This window comes from Desmodus rotundus, chromosome 1, assembly GCF_022682495.2.
Source record: "Desmodus rotundus isolate HL8 chromosome 1, HLdesRot8A.1, whole genome shotgun sequence".
NCBI lineage: Eukaryota > Metazoa > Chordata > Mammalia > Chiroptera > Phyllostomidae > Desmodus > Desmodus rotundus.
In genome coordinates this window covers 165897850-165923240 of record NC_071387.1, presented here as the reverse complement: position 1 = coordinate 165923240, position 25391 = coordinate 165897850, and the positions used below count along the sequence as shown (strand labels likewise).

At 36.6% G+C, this 25391-nt stretch overlaps 1 protein-coding gene across 1 annotated transcript in view; it reads right to left on the bottom strand.

Moving 5' to 3' along the window:
• Positions 1-25391, bottom strand: part of ANKRD31 (ankyrin repeat domain 31) — a 121167-nt gene that overhangs the window by 68259 nt on the left and 27517 nt on the right. Inside the window, 4 exon segments of the mRNA XM_045197850.2 lie at positions 1248-1403; positions 13475-13581; positions 17792-18063; positions 20721-21266. Of these exon segments, the coding sequence (XP_045053785.2) occupies positions 1248-1403; positions 13475-13581; positions 17792-18063; positions 20721-21266 (1081 nt within the window).

Here is a 25391-nt window from a genome sequence, read left to right as displayed (position 1 = left end):
GGGGTGGGGGGAGTGTAAATGGCAATGAAAAAAATACAATAGAAAATGTTTTTTTAAAGAATTATTTATAAACTTAAAAAAATAAATAAGAGTTCAAAAAGCCTGGAGAATATGGGAAGGATAAAAACTTCATGAAGGTCACAGAAGTACCTGTGAGGAAAAGGTGTACATTAACTGGCTGAACACAAGCAGGGAACAGCCAGCAAGCATGTTAACAATGGCATAGAAAAAAGGGTGGGGGGTTAATGAAAAGACACAGGTCAAGAGATGCTTGGGAAATCCACAAAGTCCAGTTAGCTGCATGTAGAGCTACTCCTGAATATAAGGAGTAGATAGACACTAACAGAAAGAACCACATATTTCTCAAAATCACGGGAACAAGTGCTTTATCTAGCAAATAAGGAGCAAAGATTGAGGGTAATAGGAAGATGGTGGTTGATCTGGGTATAAGGCTGGGAATTACAACCTGTTAAAACCTGATTACAGGAGAAACCCAGACCTTGCTAATGTTAAGTATTGAGGATGCACTAGTAATCATCTGCTTGTCCACGGACTGTGGTATTGATCTTGGCACACCATAAGACTTTTTACACTGTTTCATAAACTGAGGAAGTCTAGACACAATAGTAAAAGTATGGACACAAAAAGTCCTATCCAGGCTGGCTCAGTGTAGCATAGTTACTTAAATCCTTTTAAAGAATCATTCATCTCCAGGAGAACATGTCAGGTTCTCCCCACAAAGAAAATTGTACCAGAGATACCAGGGAGACTCTTCTTTCTGAGTTCTTTACCCAACCCTCTCCACCTCATATTCTCTTCTCTCCATTTCCCTGGCCACTGCTACTTCTGTATATCTACCGTTTTATCATCAGTTTCCCCCAAGTTCAATGTATCATTAACTTCTTTCAGCTTTTGACCTCATTTCTCTTCCACTCAAAGTTGAGGTGCCCAGGGCAAAGGAAGCAAGCCAGCCTCAGGAACCCCATTCTTCTGTGTAATGCCATTGCACAGAGCCCACAGGCAGGCACTGAACCACTGAAGGTGAAATATAATGCTCTTCTTTTGCTCCCTCTGCCTCTTACATTTCCCTGGGAGATGATGGTGAAGAGCTACCTTGTAGAAAAATTACCTGGAAGCTTTCTGTTTGAGACTTGCCTTAGGCCCAGTTTGCCATACTTTCAATGGCATGTCTCTTCTAAAACTACAAATCACTTTCAAGATAACTGTGGGTGGTAACCCCAACTTACCAGCATAACTTGGTTGGTTAACATTTCCTCCTTTTTCAATACAATAATGAATAAGATGAGTATCATTGTGCAGAGCAGCCTTATACAGTAGGTTCTCTCCGAAAATGTTTCTCCGGTTAATGACAGCAAGAGATATTTTACTGATCTTCTTTTTTTCTGAAATGAGGGAAGGAACAACAACAACAAAAATCCTTATTTGAAAATCAGGAAGAATACAGGTAACAGGGTGAATCCAGTCAACATTCTGGAATAGAGGTACACTATATTATGAAAGAGTATTTTATCCATTGACCCAACCATAGTATCTATACATAATAGAGTGAAAGAGACAAATTTTATCAGTTTGAAAATATGTGTAGAAATTATAAATCATCTGAGCAGTTTATGTTGACTGAAACCCGATGAAAGGCGCATATATGAGATTAACAGATTATTTTCTTAAAAATCCTGGTGAAAAAGATTATTTAAATCTAGAATTAAATGCTATTAACCCCAACAAAATGTAATATAACATCATTCTTGTACACCAAAATATCTTATAAAAAACAGAAAAAGAAAATCTAAAAAGTATATAATTACAAAAGGTATAAAATACAAAAATTAACCCCAGTAAAACCAGGAGAATGCTAAATTTTCTTTCTTTGCTAAAAATAACTGTCATTAAATTAAAGAACTATGATCTTGATCTGTACAACAGTTTTGATTTCCTAAGCCAAGAAATACACAATTAAAACAGTTTACCAGGTTATGCATACCAGGTATCATTTTCCCACTGTGCTTCCTAAAATACTGAAACTCCTCATTTAGATTCTCTAAATCCTGTCAATTTTTGTGGGTAATATTCATTTGGTTTCCTTGAATTTCAGAATAGCTTTGATATAGCTTTTCCCATTTTGAGTCAGGCAACCTGCCCCATCCTAAAACCTTACAAAGGTAATTGAGTACTGTAGCAGACTTCTCAGCAGATCACAATTTGCCTTTTATTTGATTCCTTCTACTTAGTTCCACTGTAAAACAAGCTAACTGGTAAACATTTTAGTCTACCTTCCTCTATCCCAGACTACAAAGTATTTTGTTCCCACCACATAAACTGTATGTTACCAAATATCAAGTCTTTTTAAAATTTTTATTTATTTTTTATTTTTAAATTATTTTATTATTGTTCAATTACAGTTGTTTGCATTTACCCCACCACCACTGCCTCCCCACCCCAGTGAAACCCACCTCCCTCCCTTGCTTCCACCCCCACCCTTGGTTTTGCCCATGTGTCCTTTATAGTTGTTCCTAAAAACCCTTCCCCCCATTATCCTCCCCTCTGGTTACTGTCAGATTGTTCTTAATTTCAGTGCCTCTGTTTATATTTTGTTTGTTTTCTTTTGTTGATTATGTTCCAGTTAAAGGTGAGATCATATGGTATTTGTCCCTCACCACCCAGCTTATTTCATTCAGCATAATGCTCTCCAGTTCCATCCATGCTGTTGCAAAGGGTAGGAGCTCCTTCTTTCTCTCTGCTGCACAGTATTCCATTGTGTAAATGTACCATAGTTTTTTGATCTACTCATTAGCTGATGGGCACTTAGGTTGCTTCCAGTACTTGGCTATTGTAAATTGTGCTGCTATGAACATTGGGGTGCTATAGGTTCTTTTGGATTGGTGTTTCAGGGTTCTTAGGGTATAATCCCAGCAGTGGAATTACTAGGAAATACAGTAGTCTTAACTCCCAGATCTGTTTTTCCCAGTTGTACTTGCTATTACAATTATGTAATTTATTTAAAATAAATGTTTTGCCCATTGAGCATGACGCTGGCAGTGGGTTTGTCATATATGGCCTTTATTATGTTCAGGTATGTTCCCTCTAATCCCACTTTGCTGAGAGTTTTGATTATAAATGGGTGCTGGATTTTATCAAATGCTTTTTCTGCATCTATTGAGATGATCGTGTGGTTTTTATCCTTCATTTTGTTTATGTGATGAATCACATTTATTGACTTGCAAATGTTGTACCAAGCTTGTATTCCTGGAATAAATCCCACTTGATCATGCTTATGAACTTTTTTGTTTTTTTAATTTTTAATGTTTTTATTTTTTTATTATTGTTCTATTGCAGTTGTCCCAATTTTCCCCATTGCTCTCCCCTGCCCCACCTACTCTCCCATCCCCCACTACCAGAGTCAATCCCCACCCTGTTGTCCACGTCCATGGATCATTTATACTTGTTTTTTAACTAGACCCTTCCCCTTCTTTTCTCTCTTATCCACCTCTCCCCTCTCCTCTGGTCACTGTCAGTTTGTTCCTTGTTTCCATGCCTCTAGTTCTATCTTGCTCATTTGTTTGTATTGTTGATTAGGTTCTACTTATAGGTGAGATCATATGGTATTTGTCTTTCACTGCATGACTTATTTCACTTAGTGTAACACTCTCCAGTTCCATCCATGTTTTCGCAAAAGTAGGGGTTCCTTTTTTTCTTTCTGCTGCATGACATTCCATTGTGTAAATGTACCAGTTTTTTGATCTACTCATTTACTGATGGGCACTTAAGCTATTTGCAGCACTTGGGTACTGTAGCAGACTTCTCAGCAGATCACAATTTGCCTTTTATTTGATTCCTTCTACTCAGTTCCACTGTAAAACAAGCTAACTGGTAAACATTTTAGTCTACCTTCCTCTATCCCAGACTACAAAGTATTTTGTTCCCACCACATAAACTGTATGTTACCAAATATCAAGTCTTTTTAAAATTTTTATTTATTTTTTATTTTTAAATTATTTTATTATTGTTCAATTACAGTTGTTTGCATTTACAGGCCTGGGGAACCAGGCCTGTAAATAATGCTGCTGTGAACAAGGGAGTGCACAGGTTCTTTTGAATTGGTGTTTCGGGATTCTTAGGGTATAATCTCAGCAGAGGAATCGCTGGGTCAAAAAGTAGCTCCAATTTTAGTTTTTTGAGGAAACTCCATACTGTTTTCCCCAGTGGCTGCACCAGGTTGCATTCCCACCAACAGGACACTAGGGTGCCCTGCATCCTTTTCTCTGCATCCTCATCAGCACTTGCTGTCTGTTGATTTGTTAATTAAGGCCATTCTGACCAGTGTGAGGTGGTATCTTTGTGGTTTTAATTTGCATCTCTCTGATGGCTAGTGATGTTGAGCTTCCTTTCATATGTCTATGGGCCATGTGTATGTCCTCCTTGGAGAAGTGTCCATTCAGGTCCTTTGCCCACTTTTTAATTGGATTGTTTGTTCTTCCTGGCATTGAGTCATATGAGTTTTTTTATATATTTTGGAGATCAAACCCTTGTCCGAGGTATCATTGGCAAATATGTTATCTTATATGGTTGATTCCCCTTTCATTTTTATAATATTTTGCTTAGTAATGCAAAAGCTTTTTAATTTGATGTAGTCCCATTTGTTTATTCTTTCCTTTATTTCCCTTGCCCTCTTAGAGGATGTATCAGTGAAGATATGGCTGTGTGGATATCTGAAATTTTACTACCTATGTTTTTCTCTAGGACTTTTATGGTGTTGTGGGTTGAATAATCAGTGTTCTGTTGAATAATCAGTGGATAGCCTTATCAAGGCTCCCTTGTATGTTACTAGCTGTTTCTCCTTTGCTGCTTTTAACATTCTTTGTCTTTAAATTTTGCCACTTTTATTATGATGTGCCTTGGAGTGGGCCTCTTTGAATTCATCTTGACTGGGACCCTCTGTGCTTCCTGGACTTGTGTGACTTTTTATCTCATCAACTTAGGGAAGTTTTCTGTCATTATTTTTTCAAACAGGTTTTTTATGCCTTGCTCTGTTGGGAACCTCCCTGCCTGGTTTCAGAGGCTGTAACCCCCCATGATTAAGGCTGAGTCAGAATTGGGACCATAAGCCACTAAGGAGACAAAGCTTATCTCCCTGGCAGGTGTGCCACCTCTGCCCACTTCACCCTGTTTGGCCCTGAGCTTGGCCAGTTAGCCAATGATGGGTAAGAATCCTCAAGGGAGGATCAACCTAAGACAGGCATGGTCACCAGGGATAAGGTCGCAGGGAAGGACTCGGGGGGGCTGTGGCAAAAGGGGGTGATGGACCCTCGCCCCTCGGCTTTGAAAGAGCCTGAGTCCTCATTCTGTCTGCAAGAAGTCTCCTAATCTCTTGGCTGCCTTACTTCCCTTGCCTGACTTAAGCCTGAAACAATAACAGAGGGCAGTGCAGTCCTGTGCTGGGAGGGGCGGATTCCCTGGGGAATCAGGCCTAAGAAAAATACATACATTCCTGTGAAACCTACTTAATTTGTACCCTCAGTTTAAAAGATAAGGGTCCAGACCTGAGATGAGTCTGGCGCCTAAAGTTTTATGGCCCTCTAACTAATTGGCTGTAACTCAGAATAAGCCCTCAAAGTTCTCTGTAAATCTTGTATTGCTTAACCCTTACTGGCTGACAATGATTGATGAGCTTTATCTGTATTCCTATGCGAATGAACCTAATAAAAGCCCCTGGAGAGAGAGGCTCTGGGCCCTTCCCCTTTGAGAGAAGGGCCACCTTTCCTCCCCAAGCAGAACATGTCTTGGTAGTCTTTTTCTTCATCTGTGGCAGACCGGGGGGCTGCGTTAAAGCCCCCCGACATTGCTCCTCTTCTTCTCTTGGTGGTACCCCTATTATATGGATATTACCTCAGCTTGCTTAAACCCTCTTCATTCTGAGTTTTTTCATTTTATTGCTGTCTGGGAATTTTTTTCTACCTTGTCCTCCAGCTCACTTATTTGATCCTCTGCTTCATCTAACCTGATTTTAATTCCTTCTACCGTGTTCTTCAATTCAGAAGTTGTATTCATTTTGTCCTGGCCCTTATTGATAGTTTCTATGTCCTTTTTCATACTGATGTAGTTTACACTAAGTTCTTATAACTTCCCTATAGTCTTTTGTAGTTCTCACTGGGCTCAATGAGCTTTCTTATAACCATTATTTTGACCTCAGTGTTTGACTGTTTACTTGCCTCTATTTCATTTAGCACTCTTTCTGGGGATTCCTCCATTCCTTTCAAATGGGGGGAGGGTATTTCTTTGTATTCCCATTTTTTGGGAGACTCCTCTTGTTTGCTTCTGTTTCTTAGACTGATGTGCTTTGACTCCCTGTCTTCATGGTATGATCTTCTATGGTAGGAAACCTGTGGGGTTCAGTGGTGCAGTCTCCTTGATATCCTGAATTTGATGTTCTTGGGATGCCCTTTATGCTGTTCATGTTGGCTCTCTGGTTTTAATTGGGTTTTGATTGTTGTTGGGTCACTCTTTGGTGGGTCCCGCCCTCCAACTTGCTGACTGAGAGTCACTCTGTCCACCACATTTTGTACGCTGTTGTGCAGGTGCACTGTTTTTTCTTTCTGGATCTGCTTCTGGTGATGTCAGATGGTGGCCCAGTCTGGGCTTAGGCAGCCTGGTCAAGTCTACCAGGGATTCATAGTCTATGGCTGTCTCCTTCGGTTGTTAATCTAGTCACTCTGTAATCAGCAGTCAGTCTTAAGCACCACAGGGTGGGCAAAGTAACTCCTGTGGGTGGGGCTACTGCTTACCTTTAGGTGGATGCCATTTGGAAGGGAGTGGTCTACCTGAGCAAGATAGCTCCTGCAGTACAGGGGATGACTCAGCACCAGGATTCTGGCAGCTGCTCCCTCAGTTCCCTCCATAAAGCCACCACCCCCAGTCTCTCCTCAAGCATCTCTAGTCCACATTGACCCCCCTTTGCTGGAGCCCAGGATATATGGCTGCAAATGAAATTTTATGCATTGCCCTTAAAAGGCTTTCTGTGACTCCAGATGTCTAGGTTATCTGGGTTCTTTTCGGGCTCTGGTTCTGTAGGCTTAGGTTCTGGGCAGCTTGGGGTTTAGACACCACACTTCTGAGGGGGAACCCCCTAGCTGCTGAACTATTCTTCCAGTACTTCAGCTGACACTCAGTCAAACCTCTCACATCTCCTCTGCACTCCACACTGGTCACATTGTGGTGAAGCTGTTTTTTTTATCTGTCTGTGGTTACAAGGTCTTCCTCCTACTATTGTTCAATTGTTTATTCTGGATGATTCCTCTACAATTTAGTTCTAATTCCAGATTGGTCCTGGGAAGAGATTAGTGTAGCTTCCACTTACTCCTCCACCATCTTGGATCCTCAGTTATGATCTTTTTGATGCATTGTTGTATTCAGTTTGCTAATATTTTGTTGAGGATTTTAGCATCTATGTTCATCAGGGATATTGGCCTATAATTTTCTTTCTTTGTAGTGTCTTTATCTGGTTTTAGAATTAGGATAATGCTGGCCTTGTAAAATGAGTTTGGAAATATTCCCTCCTCTTGAATTTTATGATATAGTTTGAGAAGGAGAGGTAGTTCTTCTAGGAATGTTTGGTAAAATTCACCTGTGAAGCCATCTGGTCCAGAGCTTTTCTCTGTTAGGAGTTTTTTGGTCATTGCTTCAGTTTAACTAGGTGTAATCTGTCTATTCAGATGCTCCAATTCTTCCTGGTCTATTTCTGGAAGCTTTTATGTTTCTAGAATTTATCCATTTCATCTAGGATTTCCAGTTTGTTGGCATATAGTTGTTCATAATCTTTTCTTACTTAATGCCACTAGTCATCAGACAAATGCAAATTAAAACCATAATGAGACATCATCTCACACCTGTCAGAATGGCTATTATCAATAAATCAATAAACAAGAAGTGCTGGGATGCATGTGGAGAAAGGGAAACCCTTTTGCCTGGTTGGTGGGAATGCAGACTAGTGCATCCACTGTAGAAAGCAGTATGGAGATATTCAAAAAATTAAAAAGGGATCTGCCTTTCGACCTAGCTATTTCCCTTCTGAGAATATATCTGAAGGAACCCTCAACACTAATTTGAAAGAACACAGCACCCCTATGTTGACTGCAGCATTATTTAAAATCACCAAGATATGGAAGCAGCCCAAGTATCCATCAGTAGATGAGCAGATAAAACTATGAGACAGTTACACAAAGGAATACTACTCAGCCATAAAAAAGAATAAAATGTCACCCTTTGCAACATTTTGGATAGAGATGGAGAGCATTATGCTAAGTGAAATAAGCCAATCAGAGAAAGACAAATATTATATGATTTCACTTGTATGTGCAATCTAATGAACAAACTGAACTAACAAGGAAAATGGGGAAAGACTCATAGATGAAGAGCAGGATCACAGCTGTAGGGAGGAGGTTAGGGGTGGAGGGATTGAGCAAAAAGGAAAAAGGACTCAACAATGTGGTGACTGCTGAGGGGAAAGGAGTATAAGGGGACTAAATGGTAATGGAATAGAATACAATAAAGATTAAATTAAAATAAATTAACCACATAAAATTTGAAATGAAAACTAAGTTGTGGAAAACATTCACTTCCAGTCATGACTAAATAACTACTGTGACTTGCCTTCCCATTGTAAACAAATTTCTTTTGATTGGTGTAGTATGGTAGGTAAATAATGGTTCTCCAAAGATGTTTATATCTTAAATCCTCAGAACTTGAGAATGCTACCCAATATAGCAAAAGCAGCTTTGTAATGTGGTTATGTTATGGATCTTGGGAAGGGATGAGGGAAGGAGGAAGGTCAAAAGGGCAGGAGGCAATGTGAACATAGAAGCAGAGGCTTGTATGTGGGTAGCAGCAAAGGAACGCCATAGCTTCTAGAAGCTGGAAGAGGTAAGAAACAGATTTTCCCCTGGAGCCTACAAAAGGAACCAGTGCTGCTGACACCTTGATTTTAACTCCTTATTCATTTGGACTTTGAACCTAAGGACTGTAAGAGGAACAAAGTTGTATTGTTTTATGTCACTAATTCTGTGGTAAATTATTACCACAATAGAAAACTAATGCAATTGATGTTTGCAAAGTATATTTGCCTCATTCTTTTAATTTTAACCTATTTGTGTCTTTATATTTCAAGTGTGTTTCTTAAAGTCAGCATGTAGTTGAGTCTTGCCTTTTCAGCCAATCTGACAATCTCTGCCTCTTAATTGGGAGTATCTTGACCATTTACATTTCAAGTGATTGTTGATATGGTTACCATATTTTGCCATGTAAAATGTGCATTTTTTTGCCCAAATTTTTTAGGGAAAAATAAGGATGTGCATTATACATGAGAATAATCATTATATACCATGGGTACAATAATCCCATGTATAATGCACACGGAAACGTGGTTGCACATTATACATGGCAAAATATGGTAGGCTTGGCTTTATCATCTTGCTATTTGTTTTCTGCCTTTCCTATTTGTTCTTTGTTCCCCTTTCCCTCTTCTTATACCTTCTTTTGTGTTAACACTAAATATTTTTTGTTATTCCATTTTATTTTCTTTGTTGGTTTATTAGCTGAAACTGGTTTCCTTTGTTATAATGGTTTCTTTAGGTTTTATAGTATACACTTTTCAGTTATTACAGTCTATCTTCAAATGGTATCTTCACATATATTTTACAATATCTTATTTCCATTTCTCTCCTTTTTGTTATTGTCACAAATTTTACTTTTATATGTCAAAGCCTCATAATCCACTGTTGTTATCTTTAAGCCAACTTTCCTTTAGAGTTGATTAATAAATAAGAATTGTGTATTTTTATCAATTTAGTTACCATTTCTAGTGATCCTAATTCCTTTGTGTAGACTCAGATTTCTATCAAGTATCATCTTTCTTCTGCCTGAAGAATGTCCTTTAACATTTCCTATAGTATGGGTGATGAGTTCTTCCAGCTTTTGTATGTCTGAAACTTTATTTCACCTTCATTTTTGAAAGGTATTTTTCTGGATATTGAATTCTAGGTTCTAGTTACAGAATACTATGAATAAAATTTCTTTTAGAACTTTTAGTGGCTGCTCAACTATCTTATTGCTTGCATTGTTTCCAACAAGAACTTTGATATCATTCTTATCTTTGTTCTTCTATATATAACATGCCTTTTTTCCTTATCAGCACATATACAAGGTCTGTCCAGAAGGTACCCAGCCATGTAATATGAAAAATAGAGACATTTATTAAAGATGACACAAGATACACGAAACATAAAGCTCTGCACAAGACATGATGCATGAACAGCACGTTGTTGTGATGAAGCTGCTAGTCACTAGTTCCCTATAGCTGTGGCTTTCTGAATCATGCAAATAGTTTCAGTGGAGGAATGTTTAAGCTTAATACAAAATCTGATGCAGATTCATTGCTTTATTTGCTCAGTCCTTTTGAATGTGATGACCACATAGTATATATGCTCACTCAGTGGCGTCTACTGCCCCCCAATGACCAGTACAGTGAAGTCATCATTGTTCACATATGCGCATTCCAGTCCACTCTTCTTGGCTGCCAGGTTACACTGATGTTGCACAAACCGTTTTCATTATATTAACAATGGTTGGACTTTTCCCAGACCTCGTATATCATATATATTCTTCTGATTTCTTAAATGTCTGAATATTATTTCATTGGTTATATTATAATTTACTAACTATTCACCTAATTTAGATTGTTTCTTGTTATTACAATTAACAAGGCCATGATAAACATGATTATAAAATATTTTTATGTATCTAAGCAAGTGTAGTTATATAAATAATCACTGTAAGAATTGCTTATACAAAAGAATTATAACTTACAATTGTGACAAATGTAAATAAACTGTTCTGTAAAAAGACTGAACAAACTTAAACTCTTCCTGACAATGCATCAGAATGTTTACTTTTTCTACATTCTCACCACTGGGAATTCTCAAATGTTTAGAATTCCCTTAGGTTAAAATTATACTTCTTAATTTACATTTCTTTAATCATGAATGAGATGTTAATCTTTATATATACATATAGATATTTTTCTTTATATATATAAGGCATACATATATATATATTTCCTGTGAACTGCTTGTTCATGTCCCTTACCCATTTTTCTTTACCTTTTACTCTGTTAAGAGCTCATTGCATGCTAATGAAATTAACCCCTAGACATGTATTACTAATACTCTTTCTGTGTTTGATGTTTGGTTTTCTTTAGGGTATTTTTCCACACAATTTAAAAATTGTACGGTAAGTACTAAATTTTATCATTCTTCTCCCTCTTGGCTTCTGAGTTTGAATCATTTCTTTTTAAAGATTTTATTTATTTTTAGAGAGAGGGGAAGGGAAGGAGAGAGGAAGAGAAACGTCAATGTGTGGTTACCTTTCATTGTGCCTCTCACTGGGGACTTGGCCTGCAATCCAGGCATGTGCCCTGGCTGGAAATTGAACCAGCAACCCTTTGGTTCGCAGGCCCATGCTCAATCCACTTAGCTATAGCAGCCAGGGCTGAATCATTTTTTAAAGAGTCTTTTTCTCCTTCAAGATTACAAAATGATTCACTTATGTTTTGTTCTTGAACTTTTTCTTCTTTTAAATCTTTGGGCAGACTAGAACTAAATTTAGTACCATAAGAAATGTTATGCCCTGGCTGGTGTGAATCAGTTGGTTGGAGCATTGTCCCATAAACCAAAAGGTTGCAGTTATATTCCCAGTCAGAGCACAGGCCTAGGTTGTAGGTTTGGTCCCTAGCTGGGGCATGTACAAGAGGCAACTATTCCATGTTTCTCTCTCAAATCATTGTTTCTCTACCTGTCTCTCTCTTTCTCCCTCCCTTGCCCTCTCTCTAAAATCAATAAGCATGTCCCTGGGTGAGGATAAAAAGAAAGAAAAAGAAGGAAATGTTATAAGGATCCAATTTTATATTTTTCACTACTTATTGTTTAGTCCCTTTTTGCCACCAATTTAACATTCTATCTTAATCACATACCTGCCCCCACACTCCCACTTTATCTGGCTTCTACACCTAAACTCTTTATTATTCTACACCTAAACTCTTCTACACCTAAACTGTTTCATTGATTTGTCTGTCTGTTCCTGTTACAGTACCAAATTATTTTAATTTCTGACTTCCTAATTACTTTCATTTTATATAGAGTAGGTTCCTGCCCCATTCTCCCTTGGGTTTTACTTTTCAGAATTTTCTTGGTTAGTTTTTCCTATTTACTTTTCCAGGTGAAATTTAGTATCATATAACCTCCAGCTAACCTCATTCTCATAGCTAACTTCCAGCAATATAAAGCAAAATAAAATAAAATAATTAACAACAAAAAATTTGTTTCTGATTGCGCTCTCATGCATTTATAGAAAAATTTAGGGAGAAGTAAGTTTCTTACAACATTGAATCTTTATGGTCAAGAATAAGGTTGTTCTTTCCATTTATTCAATTTTTTATGTCCCTCAGTATAATTTTTAAACCCTCTTCTTACAGGTGTGGCACATTTTTTGTCAGGTATGTAAGCAGATATTTTTCTCTTTTTGTGACTATTATAAATAGGATGATCTATTTTCTTACTAGGTGATATTTTATACATGAAAAACATTTACTTTGTCTTCTTTTGTTTATTGAATTTTTAAAAACTTTTTGTTTGGAAATAATTTCAGACTTACAAAAAGTTGTAAATATAGAGCAAAGGATTTGCCCATTGTTAATATTTTGCCACCACTTTTAAACCATTCTATTGCCCTCTCTACATATACATATATATGCACACAGACACACATATAAAGAATAACTTGCATACACCATGCCCCATTACTCACTAATATTTAAGTGTACATTTTCCAAAAACAAGGACATCCTTTTACATAACTAAATTATTATTAAATTCAGGGAAATTTAACACTGATATTATTTAATCTACAGTCCATATTTCAATTTTACCAACTGCTCCACTATTGTTTTTAACCAGTGTTTCTAGATTCTTACTGTTTCTTTCACATAGTTTTTTTAGTTCACTCTTTGAGGTTTTATAAGAATACAAAAATAATATCTACGACTAAGAATAATAATTTTGTCTTCTCCTTTCCACCATTTTATTCCTCATGATACGATTTCTCAAAGCCTTATGCTAGGTTGGTCACTCAACAAATAGGTCAGACATGTAAATTTTAAAAGGGTTCTATAAGTATTCACTCCAAAGTACAAGTATAGAAAAAAAATACCAGCCTAAAAGCCAAAAGTTCAGGATCAAGTTCTAGTTATGCTACTGATGAGCTGTGCAATGCTGGGAAAATCCTTAACCTCCTTGAACTTCCTCATCAGTAAAATGACAAAGTTGAGATAGATAATCTCTAAATCCTTTTTAGCACCAGAATTCCATGTTTCTATAAGTTACTTACTCAAAAACAAAAAAAAATGCCTCACCATTTTTTCTTGCAAGTTTTCTATTTTTCCTTATTTGTTCTCCAGTCTTGGGTTTAGATGAATGCATATTCTTCCTTTTACCTTTAATCAAAGCAGGACCCTGCATTCTTGAAAAATAAAAGTGTTTTAAAATTACTCTTATGTTCTCTACAACCATTCACAGAGAGCCATAGAAAAATTTTGACTAAGTTTTTGAAACTCAAAAGCAGCATAGCAGCTTAAAATATGGAGATGGCTCTTGAGTAGACAGCAGATAAATCTGTCACAGGCATGCTAGTCATTATGGTTTCTAGTCTTTTCTTTGTGCCACCTGTGTACTTCTCTCCTTTAGGGGCAGTAGCCTACAAGTGTATTCTAATTTTCTTGTCCCTCACTCTCCAAGTTGACATGTGACTATCCACTCTATTCACCTTCTAGGGAAAATGAGGAAGACACTTTGCAAAAAGAAAATGACTTGCCATGTGGTACGGTACTGATCAAAAACTGCAAAATATTGGCACAAAAACAGAAACATAGATCATAGGAACAGAATAGAGAGCCAGAAAATAAACCTATGCATATATGATCAATTAATTTATGATAAAGGAGCCAAGTATATACAATGGACAAAGAAGAGTCTCTTCAATAAACGGTATTGAGAAAACTGGACAGCCACATGCAAAAGAGTAAAACTGAATTGTGATCATACACCATATAAAAAAATTAACTAAAAATGGATTAAAGACCTGAAGGTAAGACCTAAAACCATAAAACTCATAGGAAAAAACATAGAGGGTTAGCACTTTCATACTGGTCTTGGCAATTATTTTTTGAATTTGACACCAAAAGCGAAGGCAACAAAAGCAAAAACAAGCAACTGAAACTACATCCAACTAAAAACCTTCTGCAAAGCAAAGGTAACCTACTGAATGGAAGAAAATATTTGCAAACCATGTATCTGATAAGGGGTTAAAATCCAAAATATATAAAGAAATCATACAACTCAATAGCAAACAAAAATATGATTGAAAAAATGGAAGAGGAACTAAAAAGGCATTTTTCAAAAAAACATATCCAAATGGCCAATGGATATACATGAAAAGGTGCTCAATATCACTAACCATCAAGGAAATGAAATGCAAATCAAAACCACAATGAGATAACGCTTCACACCTGTTAGAATAGCAATTATCAAAGACAAGAAATAACAACTGTTGGAGGATATGGAAAAGGAAGCCCTTGTGCACTGTTAGGAATATAAATTGGTACAGCCATTCTGGAAAACATTATAGAGGTTTCTCAAAAAAAATTAAAAATGGAACTACCATATGTTCTAGCAATTCCACTTCTGGGTATTTGTCCAAAGGAAACAAAATCACTATCTCAAAAAGACAGATGCACCTCCATGTTCTTTGCAGCATTATTTATAATAGCCAAAACATGGAAACAACCTATGTTGATGGATGAATGGATAAAGAAAACATGGTATACATATACAACGTAATATTATTCAGCCATAGAAAGGAAGGAAATCCTGCCATTTTTTGACAGCATAAATGGACCTGAGGGTATTATGCTAAGTAAAATAAGTCAGACAAAGACAAATGCTGTGTAATCTCCTCATATGTGAAATTAAAAAAAAAACCAACAAACTCATAGATACAGAGAACAGATTGGTGGTTGCCAGAGGTAGATGGATGAAATCAGTGAAGGTGGGCACAAGGGACAAACTTCCAGTTACAAGATAAGTCAGTCCTTGTATACGATGATAAATAGTAGTATAGTTTCATTTTTTGCATGTGGCTTTTCAATTTTCTCAGCACCATTTATTGAAACAGCTTTATTTTCTCCATTATATATTTTTGGCTTCTTTGTCAAAAATTATTTGTTTATATAATGGGTGTGGTTATGGGCTCTCAATTCTGTTCCATTCCTCTGTGTGTCTGTTTTTCTGCGGATACCATGCTGTTTTGATTAGTGTCTCTTTGTAGTATAATTTGAGGTTAGGTAGTGTGATGCCTCTGGCTTTGTACTTTTTTCTCAGAATTGTTTTGGTTATTTGGGGTCTTTTGTGGTTCCATACGAGTCTGATTATTTTTTGTTCTATTTCTTTTTTTTTTAAATGCCATTGGGATTTTGATAGGGATTGTATTTAATGTGTATATTGTTTTGGGTAATAGGGCCATTTTAACTGTTGATTCTTCCAATCCATGAACATAGAATGTCTGTCCATTTCTTTGTGTCTTCCTTAATTTCTTTTAATAATGTTTTATAGTTTCAGTGTATAGGTCCTTCAAATTCTTTAAGTTTATTCCTAGGTATTTTATTATTTCTGTTGCAATTGCAAAAGGAACTGTTTTTTCATTTTTTCTGAAATGTCACTGTTAATATATAGGAATGTAATGGATTTTTGTACATCATTTTGTATCCTGCAACTTTATGTGTTTATTGTTTGTAAACATATATAAAAATTAACTCAAAATGGATCAAAGACATAAATATAAGACCTGAAACAATAAATTACATAAAATGAAATATACATGCTAAACTTATAAACCTTGGTCTTAGAGAGGATTTTATGAATTTGACTTAAAAGACAAGGTAAGTAAAGCAAAAATAAACAAATGGTACCATATAATACTAAAAAGCTGCTGCATAGCAAAAGAAACTATCAAGAAAACATGAAGGCAACCAGCCAACCAAATGGGAAAAAATATTTGCAAACATCACCTCCAACAGGGTTTAATATTCAAAATATATAAAGAACTCACACACCTCAACAACAAAAACCAAATAACCCAATTAAGAAATAGGCAGAGGACCTGAACATACACTTCTCCCAAGACATACAAATGGCCAACAGATATATGAAAAGATGCTCAACTTTACTAGCTGTTAGGGAAATGTAAAACCAAAGCACAATGAGATACTACTTCACACCTGTCAGAATTACTACTATCAACAAAACAAATAATAACACATGTTGGGGAGGTAGTGGAGAAAAAGGAACCTTCATTCACTGCTGGTAGGAATGTAAACTAGTACAGTACATCCACTATGAAAACAGTATGGTGGTTTCTCCAAAAAGTAAGGGTACAGTTACCATATGACCCAGCAATGCCTCTTTTGGGTATTACCTGAAAAACTTGAAAACATTTATTCACAAACATATATGCACCCTTATGCTCACTGCAGCATTATTCATGGTGGCCAAAACATGGAAACAACCGAGGAGTCCTTAGATAAATGACTGCTTAAAGAAGATGTGGCAAAACCCTGGCCGGTGGCTCAGTTGGTTGGAGTGTTGTCCCCTACACCAAAAGGTTGTGGGTTCAATTCTCAGTCAGGGCACATACCTATGTTGTGGGTTCAGTTCTTGGTCTAGGCATGAAAGGGAGGCAAACGATCGATGTTTCTCTCTCACATCAATGTCTGTCTGTCTGTCTCTCTCTCTCCCTTCCTTTCTTTAAACATATCCGCGGGTGAGGATTTAAAAAAAAATAGACGTGGCACATACTTGTATATACAATGGAATACTACTTAGCCATAGGATGAAATATTTATGACAATATAGATTGGTCTTGAGAATATCATGCTAAGTGAAATGAGTCAGACACAAATAGTTAAAAACAATATGATTTTACTCATATGTGGGATATAAATCTGAAAGCAACAAATGAACAAACAAGAAAAAAAACAAAAACTCACAGGCACAGACAACAGTATGGTGGTAACCAGAAGAAAGGGAGTTGGGGGAATCATAAAAGATAAAGGGGGTCAACTATTTGGTGATGGACGGAGATTGGACTTTGGGTGGTAAAACACACAATGCAATACACAGATGACGTATTTTAGAATTGTACACTTGAAATCTATATAATTTTATTAACTAATGTCATCCCCAGTAAATTTAATAAAATTTTTTTAAAAGATAAATAAGTCCCGGGGATAAAATGTACAGTATGGTGGCTATAGTTAACAATACTGTATTGTATATTTGAATGTTGCTAAGACAGTAAATCTTAAAAGATCTTATCACAGGTTAAATAAAAAACTAACTATTTGTGGTGATGGATGTTTTCTAAAATATTTTTTAAAAGACAGAAAATTAGCATTTGGCTGAAATACAATAAATCTCCATTATTTTGTCTTAAAAAATAAAAAAGTAAGAGTTTTGTAGTTTTAAAAAAAGCAACTGCCCAATAAAAATTTAACAACACTAAAAAGTAAAGTTCTTTACCTAGGGTTAACTCTACACTGACTCTAATGTCCCCAACATAGAATTATTTATAAGTTCTGCAGCATACCTGGGTAGAAAAGTATAATTTCACAGCATACCTGAAAGTTTCAGTTGAAGAGTTATTATTTGTTTGATTCTCACAGCCAAGTATTTTCGGTAAAATCTCTTCTGGCATCTTATACATTTCATCTGTGTCCTTTGTACATCTGCCTACTTTCATTCTGGATGATCTCCTTAACACACATGGAATGTCCTGGTCAGAGCTATTTTCCACTGGATTTGAATTTCTCTTACTATTTAGTGGATCACAAGAGATTGCATTTTGGTAAACTGAAGTCTGCAATCCAAATGGATTTGGACCTTCTAGAGTCTGCAATACAATATAAATACATACACAAAATAAATACAAAAATATTAAAACTATGAGAAATTAAGTTTTATCTTGTTCTTTGATTACATAAAAATGCCTCTTACAAGATGAAAGTATAAAAACCCAGACATATGTGAATATAATGAAAAACTGTATAATCAATATAATAAAGGAAAATGCATATTTAAAAGCCTAAGGCAAGCAGAACCTAAGTAAAAATTATTTTTATCAATATTCATACTTAGAGTTCAACGGTAAATGTCACTTTGGGTGCTTTAATTTCACAGGAAATGGGTAGCATAGGATGATGAGAGATACATAGAAAGGGTAGAGATGTCATACTAGGCCAGATCTATGTTCTATTCAGCCTAGTGTTTTCTAATTTGACAGCAGCAGGAACAAGATATTATATAACCTCCATTACATTGATTTTACAAGGTTAACAGTATGATATAACTTCCCCTTAATAATTCATTGTAGATTTAATTTTTATAATGGCATGTTTTAAAATAAATATCATGTAAACCTTTCCTGAATTATTTATATACCCAGTTGCAAAGCTTCTCAAGGTAACAAGTCCATACTTTTATTACAGCTGTATAAAAGAGCATTTGAATTGTTCTAAATCAATCTTTCTAATTTCATTTATTTTTTAGTGATATCTGTTTTAATCATGGTTTCTTTTAACATTAACACTTTTTATTGGTAATAGTTTATATGGTGTTGGTTATAATTATGAAAATAATATTCAACAAACAAGCAATAATCAATGATTATTTATGTCACTGGGACAAAACTCATTGCACAAAGAGGCTCTATCTATTAAGAAAATTGTCAAACTCTAGCAATACTTAAAAGAATCTATTCTTTCTACTTTCTTAAAATTTATTTTTTGTTGAATTTTTTCCATTACCATTTATTGCCCTTATAATCCTCTTCCACCTCCAACCCCCACCCCCACAATCACCACACTGTTGTCCATGGATCCATTTTCTTTTTTGCTCAATCCCTCCACCCCCAACCACACTCCCTCACCCCCCGCAGAGCTGTCAGCTCTTTTTCTTAGAAAAATATTTTTTTCTGGAAGACTTGCTACATTCATGCCTACTCTATCATAATTTCCTATACTTTACTCATATTACCTCATTTCAGATTACAACACCCAAATTTTTAATTTTATCATCATGCCCTATTTCTGTGATTAGTTTCTATTTTTCTGAATATTTTTAGTCCTATTATGTCTGTTTTGAGAATTTTTTTTTTACCAGAATTACATATAATATTATGATTCTAGGTGTGTGTGTTGCAATATGACCTTAGTATAGTGTTATTTAAATCTTCCCAGGAACGTTCACTGAAGTATTTTGGTAATACACACACAAAAAAGAAAACAAAGAAAAATAATCCAAATAACCATAATTAATGAATTGGTCAAATAAACTGTATACACACACACATAAAAAATCCATATAATGAAATACCATGCAGTAAGTAAAAATATTTAAGTACCGCTACATTTGCTGACACAGAAAGATAACCAAGATTATCAATAAATTAAAAAAAGTTATATATTTATATTATATGTACTGAAATCTCATTTGCATAAAATAAAATTACATAGAACATGCACAGAAGAAAATGGAGACAGATACACCAAGCTGTTAACAGTGATTAGTCTGGAAAGTAGAATTGTGGGAGACTATATTATTGTTTATTGCTGTAGTGTTTAAATTTTTTATAATTAGGATGTATTACTTTTTTTAAATTGTTACCTGAGGGTATATTTTCATTGCTTTTAGAGAGAAACATCAATGAGAGAATCATCAATTGGCTGCCTCCTGCCTGGACTGGAGATCGATCGTACACACCTGGACCAGGAATCAAACCTACAACCTAGGCATGTGCCCTGACTGGGAATCGAACTGCAACCTTTTGATTACAGGACAGCACTTCAACCAACTGAGTCACACTGGCCAGGGCAAGGATGTATTACTATTTTAACAAGAAAAACAATAAAGATTATTGTTTTTTAATTGTCAACATGAAAAAGGGACTTGGCAAGTGGGCCCTGCAGTATCCTCCTGCATGATACTGTAGGCATGATACTGTAGGAACTGCCACTGGCAGTATCCTCAGACACAGAATGCAAAGTTCTGCTGAAGCCAGGCATAATTTTTCCTCTCTTGGCAGCCCAACTGCATATATTATATGTCCAACTAGAAATTAATATGGGGTATCTTGTCTCTACTCTGACCTGGGTAGACACAATGATTTTCAAGCTAATAGGTAAAATTCTGGTAAAGAATTCTTTCCCATATACAAGCAATCTAACAATATATCTTCACAGGTCTTCTGGGGAGAAACTTATCTACTTTAACTTCTACCCCTTGAAAACTCTACCCCAAGAACCTCTAAAAAGATCACTGTATGCTTCCAAGTCAAAAAGTATCTTCTGAGTGTTGATATTTGTATAGAAGGTTTGAATTTAAAATCAAGTATATGGGCAATGAAGACTTGTTAAAGGTCACTATAAAAGGCAAAAATCATAGACTCATACTTGCACTTACTTGATGCACTGAAAGATGCTTGTCCTGTAGCTCAGCTAACTTGGGATCTTGTTTAAATGGTGGAGTAGAAGAAAGAGAGTCAAAATTCACCCCTGCTACTTGTGTACAATCTTCATCAGTCTGAGACATGTGGAGCTCTATTCCTAAACATTCATTTCCAGCACTGAGACTGTTGCCTCCCTCTTTTCTATGACAGATGGGTTCCCCTTTGGCTTCTGACAATGTGTTTAGGGCTGCTAACAACTCAGCTGGCAATGTATCATCCTCTGTTTTTTCTAGTAAATCCCTGTGGCAAGTCAAAGGTATTGATGCGGAATTCGGAGAGTTGCTCAATGTGTTCATCAACTCTCTAGATTCAAAATCACTCATTATTTCAAACAATCTTTCCTCCTGGGTGTTTTCTGGTGGTGTTAGTAACTTTTCTAAGGCAGACACAAAAGTTTCAGGAGAACTTTCTTCATCTTTGGTTTCTTCAGGAGTCATGGCCAATGTGACTTCCTTCCCAAACTCAGAAAATGTATTTGGTGTTGCTAAGATCTGTGGCTCTATTAAAGATTTCTCCTTTTCAGTAACCATATCAGATACTTTAATACCAGTACCAGTAATTTCAGGAGCATCTCTGTCTGCATTTAGTTCCTGTGTATTCCAAAAAGAAATTCCATCAGTATAGCACATACAAAGAAGTGTTTAAAATGAAAACTTTATAGTTTTCCAGTTTATCATGCCAATAAGTTATCACCAAAAAGTTTTATCAATTTTCCTCCTCTTCTATAAATAAAAATACCCTTTACTACTTTCCTATACCAAATAACTGATGACTCTAAACACATGGCTAAACATAGAATAGTGGACCAAGAGTAAAATTGACTGGACCATAATTACAAATGGCAAATTATCTGTTCAGCTAAGTTTAAATTAATGTGCTAATAGAAGAAGCAGAGATGGTATGGATAGTTAACCGATGATCTCGAAACCTCCCTGCAGTAAATGGTTGTCAAAAATCTAGTCAAAAATCAATTAAATTTTATAAAAATTATTAACCAGGAATAAAATTGGTATAGTTTCACCTTTTTATTTCCCACCTCTGTGTGAATATGTAAAGGTGAAGTAAAAAGGACAAAAGAGAAGAAGAAGGTCAGAAGGAAAAAGAGGAGAAATGAGGACACAGTTCTATGTAAATATGATGAGCCCTGGCTACAAATAAATAGTTCTGGGTTGTGCTTGTTTTAAACAAAAAAACACAAAACCTGTATCTCTAAATGACTACTATTTTTCAAAGACATCATCTTAATAGGTTATACTTGTTCTCACAATATTTCTAATGCTCAAAATATTATTAGATTAGACTTCCTCTTTTGAAAGTGTTTTCATATCTTTTTTATTTTTATTTAAATTTTTATTGTTATTCAGCTACAGTTGTCATATCTTTTTGTAAGCCATTCAAGAAAACCAGTCTGAAATTCCTTTCAACAATAAAAATTGTTTATTTGCTTGACCTTAAATAACTGAATGGGTTTCAATGACTTTTGTCTGTCTCTAAAAATCAAATCCACCTTTCATTGACACATCACTCCAATGCAATGAACTGTAAACTCTAATATTCTGATTTGATTTGAATATGAAAAGTGAAAACCTTTTTATTCTCTCTCTCTTTTCTACCTGCCATGAATTATCTTCTCCGTACATAATACACAAAGCCTAAGAAGATATAGTTATTTAGCACTAATGCAAACTATTATTTGCTCTGAAAGATAAAAAGAATTTAGAAGGAATTAAAAACACCAGATCCTATCCATTCTTTAAATCATAGGTCAAGGTCTCCCTTCTATTTGAAGTCTTTCTATTAATTCAAGGCCATAGATGTAATAAAGTATATACATTGGTCACTACCCTAAAGGAACTCTATTTCTAACTCAAGATTGAAAGCATAAATATATGACATTAAATAAAGTGTAAATAATGTCAAAAACCTGTATGAACTCAAATGAATGGCATAAACCATAGAGCCTAGTGAGTTACAAGACAGTTTTGGCGGGGGGTGGGAAGGGGAGTCTATTTTGAGCTTTCATGATTGCTTTAAAAATGCTCAGTTAAATGAGGCTAAACAGGTTTCTTTACAAGAATTTTCACAGTTTGCACATTATAAATCTGAGAAGACGTTAGAATAGAGTGTTCTCCAAACATCTTTGTTCAAAAAAATCCTTTTTTTCCTAATGATCTATTAATATTATATGATGTAAGTGATTGGGAAATACAGTCAGTGAATAATGAATGCTAAAGGGAAGCAATTAGTTTGGTCAAGATCACCAGAGTAATGGAGACAACTGTACTTGAACAATAAAAAAAAAAAATCACCAGAATTATCTGAGACAGAGCCACAGAAGAAAAGGGACTTCAGCTAGAAAACAAAGATTTGTGAATGAACGAAACAAGGGAGAAACACATATTTATTAAGCACTGACTAGGACCAGGCACCACGAACTATCATTGCTCTCACTCCTCACAATACTCCTGTGAAGTGGACAGCACTAGTGGTATTTTACACATGTAAACGACACATTTGTCCTTGGAACACACAGCTATCTGGTTCCAAATTTTATGTTCTTTCCCTTGGTTTCTGGTTCCTGACCTAAACAAAGTCATGCAGCCAGGAATGTGTAAGGTATAACCGAGGTAAAGTAAGGTATAGGTATAGTAGTGTTGACCTGGGGTGATCCTTGATTGCATGAGTCCCTTGTGGGCAGGGCCAGTCTTCCAATCCTCTGAATACCCATAGCACCAAGAGGAAAGCAAAGCCTAAACAAGAACTCAATACATGGTTACTGATTAGCAACTGGAAGATGGGAAAGCAGTATGTACAAGGAAATATTAAAGGAACAGATGGCATTTCTGCTACATCATCTTAGCAACCAGCCTCATAATAAGTTATGTGTTTCTCCTCTAGATAAAGAATAAGAGACTTACTATGCTAGATAAGAAACATAGTCAGGATTGGAGAACCAAGATGGCGGCGTAGGTAGACACACTGCGCCTCCTTGCACAACCAGAACTGACAGAAAATCTAATGGCAAGGAAATCCGACACCAAGTAGATAAAAAAGGAGCATACATCCAGACCGGTAGGAGGGGCGGAGACAGGCAGCCAGGGAGGAGAGGACTCACGTGGCCGTGGCGGGACCGAGACTGGTGGAGTGTGGGACTAAAGGGGCAAGCAGTCTGACCACTAGCAGACCCTGGGACCCTACAGTTGCGCGCAGATATACCGAGAGGGCTGGACTCAGAGTGGCGGAGAACGGGGTTGGCAGAGCAGCGGGTAGCACCCCGCGGCCCCACATTCGCGCACAGATAAACCGAGAGGAACAGCGGGGAGCGAAGCAGACCGCATAACCCAGGGCTCCAGCACCGGGGAAACAAAGCCTCAAACCTCTGATTGGAAATGCCCGTGGGTGTTGGGGCAGCAGCAGGAGAGACTCCCAGCCTCACAGGAGAGGTCGTTGGAGAGACCCACAGGGGTCTAGAGTGTGCACAAGCACACCCACTCGGGAACCAGCACCAGAGGGGCCCAATTTGATTGTGGGTAGCGGAGGGAGTGGCTGAAATCCGGTGGAGAGTGGAGCAGGCGCCATTGCTCCCTTTTGGCCCCTCCCCCACATACAGCGTCACAGCGCAGCAACCAGCGTTACCCTGCCCCTGGGAACACCTAAGGCTCCGCCCCTTTATGTAACAGACGCGCCAAGACAAAACAAAACAAAACACAAAATGGCCCAAATGACACAACACTTCAAAGCTCCAGAAAAAATACAACTAAGCGACGAAGAGATAGCCAACTTATCAGATGCACAGTTCAAAACACTGGTTATGAAGATGCTCACAGAATTGGTTGAATTTGTTTGAAAACTAGATGAAAAAATGAAGGCTATGCCAAGAGAAACAAAGGAAAATGTACAGGGAACCAATAGTGATGCGAAGGAAACTGGGACTCAAATCAATGGTGTGGACCAGAAGGAAGAAACAAACATCCAACCAGAAAAGAATGAAGAAACAAGAATTCGGAAAAATGAGGAGAGGCTTAGGAACCTCCAAGACATCTTGAAATGTTCCAACATCCGAATTATAGGGGTGCCAGAAGGAGAAGAGGAAGAACAAAATATCGAAAACTTATTTGAACAAATAATGAAGGAGAACTTCCCCAGTCTGGCAAAGGAAATAAACTTCCAGGAAGTCCAGGAAGCTCAGAGAGTCCCAAAGAAGCTGGACCCAAGGAGGAACACACCAAGGCACATCATAATTACATTACCCAAGATTACACAGAAGGAGAGAATCTTAGAAGCAGCAAGAGAAAAGGACACAGTTACCTACAAAGGGGTTCCCATAAGACTGTCAGCTGATTTCTCCAAAGAGACCTTACAGGCAAGAAGGGACTGGAAAGAAGTATTCCAAGTCATGAAAGGCAAGGGCCTACATCCAAGATTACTGTATCCAGCAAAGCTATCATTTAGAATGGAAAGGAAGATAAAGTGCTTCTCAGATAAGGTCAAGTTCAAGGAGTTCATCATCACCAAGCCCTTATTACATGAAATGTTAAAGGGACTTGTCTAAGAAAAATAAGATAAAAAATATGAACAGTAAAAATGACAGCAAACTCACAGTTATAAACAACCACACCTAAAACAAAAACAAAAGAAAACTAAGCAAACAACTAGAACAGAAACAGAACCACAGAAATGGAGATCACATGGAGGGTTATCAATAGGGGATTGGG